A 13,731-nucleotide genomic window follows, 5' to 3' on the forward strand; every position below is an offset into this window, starting at 1 on the left:
AAAAAAAAAAAAAATCCAGCAATGTAATCAGACACCTTTTTATTACAGTTTTTGGCTCTGAATTGTCAACAGTATTAAACTCTTAAAATTAAGTTACAGTAATCCATGAAAAAAAAATACTATTTACACATTTCAACATTCTAAAAAAAGGACAACTGCAGGCTTTATTTCAGAGTTACATTTCCAGCATAGCACATTTAAAGTCCTGATTGATTGTTTACAACTGCCCATGTTTTTGTAACAAAAGTATGAGTACTTTGTCCATTGAGATCTCCTGCCAAAGTCTTAACCCAGCATTCTGGATTCCTGTAAAAAAGAAATATGAAAAGAAACTTGCTAATAAATAAAATATTTTTTACAAAGCAAACCCATGGCAAAATAGAAGCAATGTTTAGATTTAAAGCAAGAAGCATATGTAGTGTCCAAAACACAAGGCAAAATTAAAAACCTGACAGAATTCGGCTCTTGTAGCTGTAGCTCCTTCTGTGTGTGTGTGTGTGTGTGTGTGTGTGTGTGTGTGGGAGAGACGGGTCTTAGTTTTGTATGTAAAAAGAGTGAAGGCAGGTAATTTGGTTCTCTGGTGCAAAACAGTTGCAATGTGGCCAGTTCAGTGAATGTGTGCTGTGGATCATGGAGAATTATGAAACACAACACCAATCATTCTAAATGAAGGTCTGTCAAACGGTGGCTCCACAAATGGTGCAAATGAATCGTATGTCCGGAATTGGCTAATAACTTTAGGAAGGCTGTGTGGGATAGTGTTGCTCAACACCAGGTCAAGCATATAGGCTCTGAAGCCATGCTAAGCTTCGTCCTGTGGTGGCCAGGTGACAGACACTATGAAGTGGTCACATTTTTTGCCTCCGTGGTGTTGTCATAGAAGAAATCCTCATTGACAACAGAGGTCAGGCTCTGCACGCTGAACTCCTTCTCCAGTAGAGAGTTAAGGTCCATGCTATTTGCCATTGTCTCAGTCTGGCTGTCCAAAGAGTGGCTATGTCGACGCATGTTCAGTAGGGCCGGCCGGCTGCGTCTGAGGCTACTCGTGCCTCTGCCAGACTTGCGTTTTACCGCACTGAAGTGAGCTCGCCATTCTGGAGTGTCCACTTCTCCGCTCTCTGGAAGCACATGGGGTGCAGGCGCCTGGGAGGCCTCCTCGGTCAGCCGTAGCCTGCAGAACTGGGCCTCGATTGCACTGGGACAGTCTGGCCACTGCTGGTCATTGGTCTCACTGTCCTCGTCACTGATGATGTTGGATTCTCTGAGGCCGCTCTGCTGCGGGCGAGACGGCTGATCCAGGTGAGCGCTGGCACTGCTGGTGGTTCCACTGCTTACACTGGCTGAATCTGAATCTGGTAGAGACCGCCTCAGATGATCATTGTTGGGGTCGGAACTGGCATTTGAAGGCAGCTTGGAGAGCAAAAGGGGTCGAGAAGAACCTGTGGGGCACAAATGAATGCAGTCATGAATATTGAGATCTTGTTCTGTTGATGTGCAGTATCTCTGATGAAACACTGCATTGCGACACTTGACAGACACCCTATTTCTATTCTTAATTTGCTGCACAGCTACTCAATTTTTTTCTCCGCCGATTTAAAGGGAACTGATTGCTATGACATTTGTTATATATTTTAAAAGGGTTCTGACATTTCGAAGACAGCTTTCGATGTAGCAGGGGTTTTTCATCACTAAATTTTCCTTGGAAAATGCATCGACTCTGCCATGCGTCACAATGTTAGCCACTTCCAGTGTAGCCCAGACCTGTAAATAAAGGGGAGGTCACACTGACCTAGCTTAGCGTAAGTTGGCAGAGTTTTTTGAAGAGGAGTTAGTCTCTTTTTACAGGTTCTGTCAGGCTGTTGCTCAACTCTTTGCATGTTTCGACGCAAGTTCTCCCGCAGGATGGAGCGAATCACCTTGATGGTATTCACTTTGCATTCTGGGGTGCTGCAAATGAGAAAATATGAAATGTTAAGCTCTGTATGGAATAAAATGGGAAACTAAGTTTCGAAATGTCCAAGTAGGTAATTCCAACCTGCTACACAACTGGAACACCGTCTCAGGCCTGCCCTTTTTCTGTGATTTGGTGTGGATCAGCTCCCAGAGGCAGTGTGTGTCTTCAGACAGCATGAAAATGGAAAAGGTTGATTATTTGTAAATGTGGAAATCATCTATGATCATCTATGAGCTCAAACAAGCCAGATGTGTCTCTTACCCGCTGTGTTGCCCAGTCTAACCTGTAGTGCTGACAGGGGAATGAGCCAGCGAAACTTGAACGGATCCTGCTCGCCGTGGGATGATTTTGAAGTTGGCTGGCAAACAAAAGCATGAGAATTATTTTAGACTTCTTTTGTATTTATATCTATTTTTAAAATATTAAAACTGTATTATGTAAATGTGATGTCAAAACACTATTTATGAGAAGTAATCTGTAAAAACATTTTGTTCCAGAATATGGATGTTTATGTTAATGGATGAATATGTTAACCCATGACCGCCCGAATTTATATTTAGGATTGTTTTATAAACTTTTCACAATGTAATGCAGGAAAACAAAATGAAATGATAAAATAAAGTGACACTATTAAGGAACTGCCAAGTAATTAGACCGAATGTGAAGAAAAGACTTACCGTCTTCTTTCTCACTTTGTTGTTCTCCCTGTACAGCAGTATCACAGCTCTCTTAAAAACTAATAAAACAAATTAGAGATTCTATTGGTCATGCAGAAATGTTAATTTTAGAAAAATCACAGAGTCCTTTGTTTCTGAGGCTACAGGACTTCTGCCAGTACATCTGAGAAAAAACAACAACAACATACTTTCACAGATCTATTAAAAGCTCTGTGTGAAGTGTTGTGACAAAATAAATCTTAATATTTGCATTTAATATATTAAGATAAAAGGTTTCTTTTGGCAGATGAAAAAATAAGAATAAGATTTCATGGGAAGTATGTTTTATTTAAAAATATGGTTTCATGGGAAAAGATCAGAGCCTCACCAAAAACATTCAACTCAGGATCCTTTTTCATTCGGCCCAGCGATGGGAACGGGTTGAGCCAGATCACTGAGGAATGTATGAGGAACTGTCCCATAGAAATCTCTGTGACCTGAGACAAAAAAGGAAGAGAGTGACAGATGATGATTGAATATCCAGTTAAATCAAGGGATTACCCTGATGTGTTTTTTTTTTGCAGCTGTACCTCTTTCTCAGCGCCACTTTGCTCTGCTACCAGCTGGTCAAATACTGCACCGTAGTCTTCATAGATCTTCTGCATTTCGTTTATGTGGCTTGCGACTTTTTCCATTTCTTTCAGTGCCTCTGTAATAAGAAAAAAATACTGTGTGAACTCAAACTGGAGTTTACAAAAACCTGATCAGACCTTAATAACATTACTGGGAATGATCCTGTAATACATCTGTTTAGCTCACATAAATATAGTTACTTATCCTCATGTAATTCAAACCTTTTTGCACAACGCAATGTTTTTTTTTTAAACCTCTGCGCTCTGGTCACAACAGGCTTTTATAATATGTAAATGGACCGCTTGGGGATTTTGTGAAGACATCTTTTTTCAATTCTCAATAACCAACACACAACCAGACATCTACATGGTGAGCGAGTGCTGTGTGTCTCTACCTGTGAGGTGGTAGTGTTCCTCACTGTCCGTGTCCGTTAGAGACACCAGCTCGCGGAGCAGCAGGGGGTATTTCAGTACTCTTTGCACCGGTTTGATTAGGTAGGACTCTAGTGTGGTTGAGTGTTGCTTGGTTGGATTCCTTGCATCGAGGAACTCCTTAAACGACCGATCTGTTTTAGCTGAAGAGAAAAGAAAATCATAAATGCCAGCACCACCAACTGAGCTAGAAATAATGTTCTTAATGGCCACTCAGGTAAATGGCTTTAGGGCACAAAATCCATCCACAAGGAGGCAGCACAGGCTCTCTGACACCTCGTTAGAACCACTGCAGTATAAATGCAACACTGCAGACAATGAACAACACCAAGGTGAGTATCAACGAGTGTTTTGGCAGGAGTTTGTAAGGGGAGTTACCCATCACCACATCTACAGCATGCAGAATGATAAATGTATCACTCGCATTGCCGTTCAAATCAAGAGGAGCTATTAAAGCAGTAATTGAGGCACTCCTCACCCCAGATGGATTGACACTTCAGGGAGCAATTGGCAGGCAATTAACAAGGCGACACAAAAAGTGGTTTTCGCTTCGTGAACGGAAACCTTGGCACAACAGAAGCAGTGTGTGAGAATATATAATTACAAGCACTGCTGACAGACGGCTACGCACACTCCTGTTGTTGCATCTGCAGAGCGAGTGCCACGTTTCATGTCCTTACCCTGCAGTGGTTAAACAGAGCGTGCTGTTTCTTATAGCCTTCAAAGTGCAATTTCTGGGGCTGCTCTGAGGATTGCTCTCCTCTTGTAATGGGATGAATTAAAAAGGAGGCCGAGGTACAGTTCTCCATTTTAAATGTGGGCAGGGCAGCCCCTCATTCAGTTCTAACTGGGCAGTTTGCCCAAGAAGGAAAATCAGGCTAATGTTTTACACATAAATTATATTCAACATTTATAGTCGCTAATCACTAATACTCGGCAGGAAATAATGAAAAGATAAACCAACAACGGCTCCTGGTGTTGTGCCACTGCCAGCCTTAAACATTTCAGAAGCACCCATAAAGAATGAGAGAAATTATTCAACATGTAATAATCTTTTTTTTTTTTTTTTTTGCTCAAAGATGATGTGATTGTTGCTGTACCTCGTTTCAGAACCTTCTGCACTTTAATGTGGTTGGCACAAAAGCCACTGTAAAGTTTGAAGTGCTCTGCGTAATACAAAAACGAACCACCCAATGAGAAGAGCAGCTTCTGGATAAGACAAAAAGACAACAATGATGCACCATGAGTACAAAAGACTTTCATTTCAGCCTGATTCCCTTCAAGGATCTATATGAATCAGATACCAACACTTTATGAGAATCCACGCCTTGATTTTCTTCCATGGAGCACAAAAGGAGATATTTCACAGATCGAGCTTTAGCATAATGAAACCAGACAAAACTGACAAAAATCAGTCAGTCTATATATGACTCATGCTCTATAACCCAATTTTTAAGCTGATATTACATGAAAATCTTGCCCTCCACCTTCCTGTCAGATCTCATTTACGTTTGCCCATATTCAAACTGATTCGACTTAAAATTATTTAAGTACTTTTTTTTACCTTTTTTCGATTTTTTTTTTGTTTGTAGTTTTAGTTAAACCCTGTTAAATTACTTTAAAATTATCTGGTCATATGGTATACATTATTATATTAAATATTATAACCTATCCTTTTGTATTCCGTGGATGAAACAAACCTAAATGTAAAATGATTTTTAAAAAATCCCCCATTTTTGGGGGATGATCTATTCCTTCAACTTAAAAAAAAAACGTTATTCTACTAAAATGTGGTGAATATCTCAAATATTACAGTATGAAGAAAGGAATGCCTTTAGGATGTCCACCTTAAATTGTACAGGGGTCTCGAGCGTGTTAAAGTTGGGGAAGGAACTAATCTTCTCCTCCAGGGTCTGCAGGAAAACTTTCTGGAACTCCAGCATCTCTGGAAGGCTGCCGAATAGACTTTCCATCTGGGCAAAGAAAATCAGCCAAAAACAAAACAAAAAGGTATTACAAACAAACAAAATGCATGCAAGCTGCAACTTTATTATGTGATTGAAAATTACTTCACAGAACATGGATTTAAATCTGCAGCTCCTTCTATCACAGGCCCCTTGCTAATGTTTTTTTGCCACTCAGAATAACACTAGTAACTTAAGAAGCAGCGTTAAAGTCATTTTATGTTTAGACCTTGTCTAATTTGTGCAAGGGCATGCTCTAGTGTCCATTAACAGGGCTTTAATATGGCCCACTCTTCAGCACATATTGACTGATCTTTCCTCAGGGATATCCTGAGTCTTGTCAGGGTCATATCCAGTTCACCAGGCAGCAGGCTGAAAGCTGGCAAGTTGAATGTGCAAGTCTTTAGCATCAGTCACATTAGCGGGGACATGCAAGCTTGTGGCAAAAGACCCAAGATGCATCACTGACTGTGTAGTCTGTGAGAACTCAATCCAACACGGATCCCCTGAAACTAGCTCCAGTACTGGGTTTGATTTACCTCGTCTTGGCTGAGAAAGGTCTCCTTTTGCAAGGGCTTCAGGTAAATTTCAAACAGGCAGTTAAGGTCCTATATAGAAGAAACAGAGCACAATATTACATCATGAGCTCTCTTAGAATTAGCTTCTCCAGAATTATTTTACTACATTAAACCTTTGTTGGGTAATACGGTATCCTAATACTAGGTTTGAAAAACAAAACACGCAAGGTAATTAAAAATGTAAAACACTAAATTAAAACATTAGAAACAAGACTAAATCTGTCCTTGCACAGAAGGTTGTACCTGCACTAAATTATTGGTGTATTTCTACAAGTGACAGAAATAATACAAAATACAGTTCATTAATAGCTTAAATGAGTCAGTACTACATAAAAAAAAAAATATGAATGCTCTTGGTTTTTGTTTATATATAAACATCTTGTTGACTAAAAGAGGGTGTAAACTAGCACTGAGTTGAATATACAGCACCACAAGTATACTTTTTTTTTTGCAGTGCAAAGGCTGTGTTAATGTATTTACTGTAGGAATCTCAATTCCATGGTACAGTAGCTCTGTTACAAGACCCTGTGCATTACACTGCCCCTTAGCACATTTTAAACCCCAAATCACAACTGATTTTAATAATGTTTCACATTTCACAGTATATCCGAACTAAACTCTATTCAGAAATCAACAGTACTTCCTCCAGTTCATTTTCAGACTTGACTTGATTTTTTACTGAGCTCAACACAATTCATGTTTATGTCTTCTTCGTGAAAATGCATTCAATGCTGCCTTAGAACCTTTTGGTGCAGTCTTTGTGTTAGGAGCATGTTTTTGAAAGAGAGAGTTAGTGTGTCAAACTCAAACATTGATTTATTCTTGTGCACAGTGACTGACATTCTTTAGACATCATTTTAATCCAGCAGTGTAAAGATGCCTTCGCTTGCAAAATCATACTGAAGTTTCTCACCGGAATTGGACCAATTATGGATCATCCACGGTACTTATGAAAAATGAAACAAGGTCTTTAATTTTAATTGTTTACCGAAATTAAAGCTGAGAAATCTATATTGTCGGTCCAGCTAATACTTTCACAGCTGGCATGTTTACCTGTTGTAGCTTAACCTTGTGGGCACTGACAAGAGTCTAAATGCACCATCAGAGAAGGTCTGGAATGTCACTTTAACTGTTTCAGTTTCAATGATTTTGCTTCACCCTAACAGTTTCATTTTTTTTCATAGCAAACTTTAAGGTTTGAACTGAAAATTCATTCAAATTCAAAGCTGCTCCCCTGTAGCAAACCTGCACTATGTGCTGTGGCCATGTTATGGCATCGCTAGGCTGTCTGTGCATTAACCTGAATATTCTTATTAGGCTGATTTATAGCAGTCTGCCATTGCCGATGCAGCATATCACAGACAAATGGCTCCAGCACAGGACTCTGGGATGGCACTGTTCCCCCCTCCCACAAATCACAGAGCGCTGGAATAATCACACACCTCCATGACACCTATTAACCACGAGGAGCACATACCCATTACTGCAGAGTTTTAATGCCATCTAAAAGGTTCACCGTGAACATCAGCAGGGTAAAACTGACATCACATAAGCGATCATATGCAAGCCTCAGGATTATTCAGAAAACAGATGAGAGGGGAGGCATTTCTATTAGGCAGCTAGAGGAGTTAATTAATAGGCGGTCCTTCAGGACTCAATGAAGACTCTTCCAGCTATCCATCAAATGTGTTCTGTGAAAACAGCCATTTTCACCTCATAGGTCTTTCATTAAACCGAGGTTTAGAACTGAACTGATGTGACTTCCATATTAACACAGAGCTGAATAAATATGGAAACAGTTTGGTATTAATGAAGTCAGAGTATCATACAGATGACTGCATGGATCTACTCATGAGAGACCTCATTTCTTTCTGTCGAACTATGTTAATAGGGGATTACAGAGTCAGTTCTCACCTTTACATAGGATTTCTCTGTGTCCACTAATTCCTGGATGACCTTGCATAGTCTCTCTGTGGCAGACATATGACGTGGACAGGGCCTGAGCGTTGGAGCCTCTGGCCCAGTTTGCTCCTGGACCTCCATCAGACCTCCAGAGCCTTCCTGGAAGGAGTGATACAGCGAACACACTGTATCCACACTCTGCAGGAGACACATTTAAAATAACTGCATTAAATACCAATGTCAAGTAATCAATCAAAGGTTTAGGAAAACAATAGAGAATGTACAAAGAAAAAAAAGTTTTTTATGTCATTATAGGATGAATAAAACAGATTATATAAAGTGCACATTTTGCACTTTTAGAAATTTTTCGAAAGGTACGTTTGCACCAGTACTGCTGTCAGTTGCATGCTACTGTAATAGTGCAAAGTAAAAATCATATAATATATATACATTCACACACACACACACATATATATGTATGTAGATGTATATATAGTGCATCTACACAAAAAATAAAAAGTTCTTTATTCTTCCTGTTAGTAAATTTTATGAAAACAAGTATTTGAAAGCTTTTTCTAGCTGTTGTAGAGAAATGGTCCACATATGATGTATGCAAGTGTTACTTAATTTATGCTGGATCTACACACTACAGACATAGCTGCATCACATATTTTTAAACATCGCGATCGGTTTCCAAATAAGACGACACTGATGACTTGAAAGGTTTCATCTTGTGTCCAGCTCTGTCAGCACTTACAGTGGTGAGGATCCCAGCCAAATTCTTATTAAGGTGGTGCATCAATACAAACAGCGATATTGCTTACAGTGAAAGTCTCAAAATAAAGGCTGCAGCATCTCGGTTTCAGCTTTCAGAGAGCTGTGAACAAGTGAAACAGCTGACAGGGACAGATCTGTGACCGCAGGGGACAAAAACAACACCAAAGCCCTTTACTGGCATTAAACCACCCAGACTTCATATTGAACAGAGCACATACACCCTGCTGCTGCAAAAATATATAAACTCAGCACTTCTACCTTTTCCTTACATGTTAACTTGCATCCTATTAACCAAACCACCAATTAATATACAGAGACAGAGAACACATTACAATGCAAAGAGTGTTTTTGTGAAATGAGTCTGTGACTCAGCCAGAAGAGCAGCAAGAGAAAATGGGATCTCACAAGGAACGAGCAGATTGCTTCTGCAGTTCGGTTTACTAATTACAGCACGGCCACTCTAGAGACCATGTGCTTCAGTAGCTTCAAAATCAGTTTACTGTGCCGGGAGAGAGAGTGCAAGAGGAATAGGTAAGCTCAGCCGCAATCTTCTGACAGAAAGCTTAGCTATATTAGGACCACCCAAAGCAAACACTGGGGCTCCCAGGACATCTTCTCACACATTAGTTAAACAGAGATTAAGGAGCCTTAAAAACACTGCACTGAAAAATAAACATGCCTCAGCATGTAGGTTGCATTAAATATGCAGTGTGTAATTAGCATGAACTGTAAGTGCACAAGCATAGATGGCTGCTTTCAAACGCTCCTGTATTTGTGTGACACTATTCTGTGAACAGTGTCAAATGTGTTTTTGCAGCATTGAGCATTGGAGCCAATCACAGACATGTTTGTTGTGCATGTGAATACAATGGCCAATCAGATGCATGGAGCGAGGACTGTCTTGCTATACTTTCGGCTTAAGCAACTTTTCAGACAACTAGTGACAAATTCAGCATTTTTTTTTTTTTTTACCATAGCTACTTTCCAAGTGTCAAGGTTTTGCTTTCCTGGTACAGTCACAGCGCTCTACATCTGCTCGGCTCAGTGAGTGGCAGAGAGGAGTAGTGGGTTAATATTGAATAAATAGAAAAACCTACTGCTGCTCGATCATTTTACATGTAAATATAGCTGATATCACAGTACAGCAATTGTCTTTAACTTGTATGTATGTTGAGTTTGTCAAATGATGACACAGCTGTAAAGCTGAATATTTTAGAAGTGTAGCACAGCAGCCTTAAATAGTTTAAAAGTGACAGCTGGTTAACATGTTCATGTGTAAATGAGAACACATCACTGGGAACGCGGCTGTATTAAAGGGTTAGTTCACCCAAGAATGAAATTCATCCATCTTCTACTCACCCTCGAAGCATCCTCTGTGTATGTGACTTTCTTCTTTCAGAATAATCCAGTCGGAGTTATATTAAAAATTGTCCTTGCTCTTCCAAGCCTTTCAATGGGGTAAGCGGGTGTTTGTTGTCAACAGTTCAGAAGACGTGAAATAAAGTGCGCGAATCTATAATAAAACGTCCCTCACACGGCTCTGGCAGGTGAATAAAGGCCTGCTGTAGCGAATCCATACATTTTTGTAAGATAAATATTCAGATTTAAAACGTAGTAAACAGGAAGACGTGCAGGCGGAAGATGCGAGACGTATGCGGAAATGCAGGAAAGTTTCCTTACTTTAGTAAAGAAAACAGGTCTCCTCTTGGCTTTTGAAATCCTCTATCATTTTTCGTAAAAAATTTGTGACCAGTGTTTTGTTTTGTTCTCTCTCCGCACTCGTCACTAACCACGCAGCACTGATGTACTACGAAATCCACCTGAACATCTTCCAGTTTCCAACAGTCAGCAGAAGTGAGGAAAAAAACTGTTAATTAGAAATGTTAATATTTATCTTACAAAAACGCATGGATTCGCTACAGCGGGCCTTTATTCACCCCCCGTGTGAGGGACGTTTTATTATAGATTCGCGCACTTTATTTCACGTCTTTTGAACTGTTGACAAGAAACACCTGCTTACCCCATTGAAAGGCTTGGAAGAGCAAGAACAATTTTCCAACTTCGATTGGATTATTCTGAAAGAAGAAAGTCACATACACCAAGGATGCTTCGAGGGTGAGGGTGAACTAATCCTTTTAAATACAGTATGTGAGCACAGACAGTAGGAGAGAAGCAAACAGACGAAAAGGACTGACACTAGACAGACTGCAAATGTGACAATGATGCCATGAATATGGTAATTAGCATTTGATGCCATCTAGCGACATTTAGCAGCTTTTCGGAGCAGGATTTAGCTACTTTCCATTGAAAATACTGAGATGGTCCTCTTTGCAGAACACAAGATCCAGGGGGCGTGGTTGGATCCAGATCAAACTCCTCTCACCTTTCCATATACCTAAACGCACCCATCTCCACCCCCTGATCCCTAAACGCACCCATCTCCACCCCCTAGATGTGGATCCAACCACGCCCCCTTGATCTTGTGTTCTGCAGTGAGGGCTACTGAAAATAGTTGACAACATTGGAGAGATTGCAGATTCAACCTGCAGCAGACAGGTTTTTATTTTTTTTAATTAAAGTATTTTTACTCAGCCAGTGAGCTTGTGTTGTAGGTGAACTGAAGTGATATAAGCTTCACTGATTAAAAAGGGAGCACTCTTTGCTTGGTTTCTGCATATAACCCATTCATAATTTGAACACAATTTGTATTTTTCCTGCTGCACACACTGCAATGTTTTGGGAGCAACAAATGTATTAATATGCAGGACTGAATATGAATAGTGCATTAAACTCTTGCAGTTCAAGTCCAACAGGTCAAATAAGATTTTTTTTTCATGGCAAACTTTAAGGTTTGAAAATATTTTGGTTAAATGTTAATGTATAAAGCCGCTTAAATTGTGTGGCTAAAACTTTTGCCCCAAGATGGTATCTGCTGGGTTAAGATTAAGCTTTACCAATAAATGCAAGACAAAATACTGAACTATTTCACTACATTCAAATATACTGAGGACTAATTATTTTCTTGTCACTCAATCATCCTAATGTATGAATTTCTTCAGTGGAACACAAAAGATAATGTTTTGAAAGTCAGTGGGGTCTAATGAATCCAAATGAACACTGGAGCCCACTGACTTTCGTTATATGGACGAAAAAAAAAAATTAAATACACTGATATAGTAAAGACATTTTTCTAAATATATTCATTTGTTTTCCACAGAAGAAAGAAATGCAAACCGGTTTGAAACAACATGAAGCCTATAAATTGTGAGTCTCAAACATCCTAGATTTCAGGCTATAATAAAAATAAACTCCAAAACACATAGATAAGAGGCAGAGGGAGGCAGGAGACATCATGTGGACACATTAATCGAGCACCTTAGAGTCGGTGGGAAACCCCAGCCTGGCACAGACAGATAACAGTAATTGTGGCTAGTGCACGTGTCAGGAGGTTAAGAGGAGCACTGCAGGTTTTGAAGACTTCATACAGGTTCCTGTTAACCTCACGAAAGCACCTGAAAATGATGGCCTTTCTCACTACACACATACATTTACACGGAGTGTGAAATGGCTGTATAAATTCATGCCAAGTCACTGTGAGAATCATAACAGGCCAATACAGTATGTATGACACAATGGTACTCCATGAAATGTTTCTGTTTGCATGCTGGGTGACCCAAATTCTAATTAACAATGATAAAGGGACCATGTGGAGGTGAAAAAGACAGTAACACAAGAAATAAGAGTTGAAAGCTTCAGTTCTCGATTTCTTACTCTCAAGTCCCTAGATGACAGCTCCTTCAATGCTGCGATACCAGCTGTCAAAAAGCTTCAGTCTGACAATCCATCCTCCCTGACAGAAAATGTTCACAGCTCACTGTTTGTGGAGGAGCAAAACTGCTTGGAAGCGCAAGTTTGAGATCCGATTGACACATTGGACCCACTTACACCTTATTAACATCTGTTTTAAGTTAGATGAAGAATGTGATAGACAACACTAAATATAGCTTTAAGTGGGGTCCACTGCATCTTGAAAATGAATTACTATCCACTCATTAAATGGTTTGAAAGCAAAAAAAAAACAAAAAAAAAGGATAAATGCACACTATCAATCCCTCTGTACATACTACATTGGGAAGTGACAAGGTTTTTCCCCATCTTTTTCACCTCCCTATAAAATCCTGGCTTCTCAACACACATGCACACTCTAAAAAAATCTGCAAGAATGCCACTTCTGTTTAAATGACATGTAAACTACATTTTCCAGTGGAAACATTCAGCCATTTCAAACTGCTTTCTCTTAATCCCTTCAAAAGCATAAGGAATATGGTGTACTAAGTGTTTACATGATGTTTCGGAGTGCTGCTTTTTGCAACAACCCTGGAATAAGCGGTTTTCTGAAATGAATGTAACAGGGTCACAGCGGATAAAGTTTCAGAGAAATGCAGCTCTTCACTGACAGCCCTTGGTTTCACTGTATTCTTATTACACTAAAGCATGCCATGAATGTAAAGGGCATAACTACAAAATGCAGGCGAAATGTCATGTGAAAGGAGGCAGGTGCCTCTGCTGAACTGATTGACTCATTACCCTGTCAATGGCGGCTTGTGATGTTTGTAAATGGCCCTCACGTGTGCCTGAACAGGTCAAACTGGTGCAATTGGATTAACTATTTACAAAGTATTAACCCACTCACCATTTTCAGACATGTCTAAAAAAAGAATAATAATAAACTCCAGAGTCAGCTGGTCTTTAGTGAGCATTCAACTTGGTCAAAGGTGAACTACAGCATATTTTTTGATTTAAAATAAAATGAACAAAAAATAAATTATTGAGCAG

General features: G+C 39.7%; 1 protein-coding gene across 3 annotated transcripts in view; it reads right to left on the minus strand.

Moving 5' to 3' along the window:
* Positions 1 to 24: 24 nt before the first annotated feature.
* tiam2a (TIAM Rac1 associated GEF 2a) overlaps positions 25 to 13,731 on the minus strand; it is an 80,725-nt gene continuing 67,018 nt past the window's right edge. For all 3 annotated transcript variants that reach the window (XM_059520841.1, XM_059520843.1, XM_059520842.1), the window contains 12 exons: positions 8,131 to 8,316; positions 6,178 to 6,246; positions 5,522 to 5,647; positions 4,775 to 4,883; positions 3,638 to 3,817; positions 3,201 to 3,319; positions 2,999 to 3,107; positions 2,632 to 2,690; positions 2,216 to 2,312; positions 2,036 to 2,117; positions 1,790 to 1,947; positions 25 to 1,439 (listed from right to left, as the gene is read on the minus strand). In XM_059520841.1, coding sequence (XP_059376824.1) covers positions 838 to 1,439; positions 1,790 to 1,947; positions 2,036 to 2,117; positions 2,216 to 2,312; positions 2,632 to 2,690; positions 2,999 to 3,107; positions 3,201 to 3,319; positions 3,638 to 3,817; positions 4,775 to 4,883; positions 5,522 to 5,647; positions 6,178 to 6,246; positions 8,131 to 8,316 — 1,896 coding nt within the window. In that variant the 3' untranslated portion in view covers positions 25 to 837. The remainder of the gene's footprint in view (positions 1,440 to 1,789; positions 1,948 to 2,035; positions 2,118 to 2,215; positions 2,313 to 2,631; positions 2,691 to 2,998; positions 3,108 to 3,200; positions 3,320 to 3,637; positions 3,818 to 4,774; positions 4,884 to 5,521; positions 5,648 to 6,177; positions 6,247 to 8,130; positions 8,317 to 13,731) is intronic.

The sequence above is a fragment of the Carassius carassius genome, chromosome 32 (genome assembly GCF_963082965.1).
Source record: "Carassius carassius chromosome 32, fCarCar2.1, whole genome shotgun sequence".
Classification (NCBI taxonomy): Eukaryota; Metazoa; Chordata; class Actinopteri; order Cypriniformes; family Cyprinidae; genus Carassius; species Carassius carassius.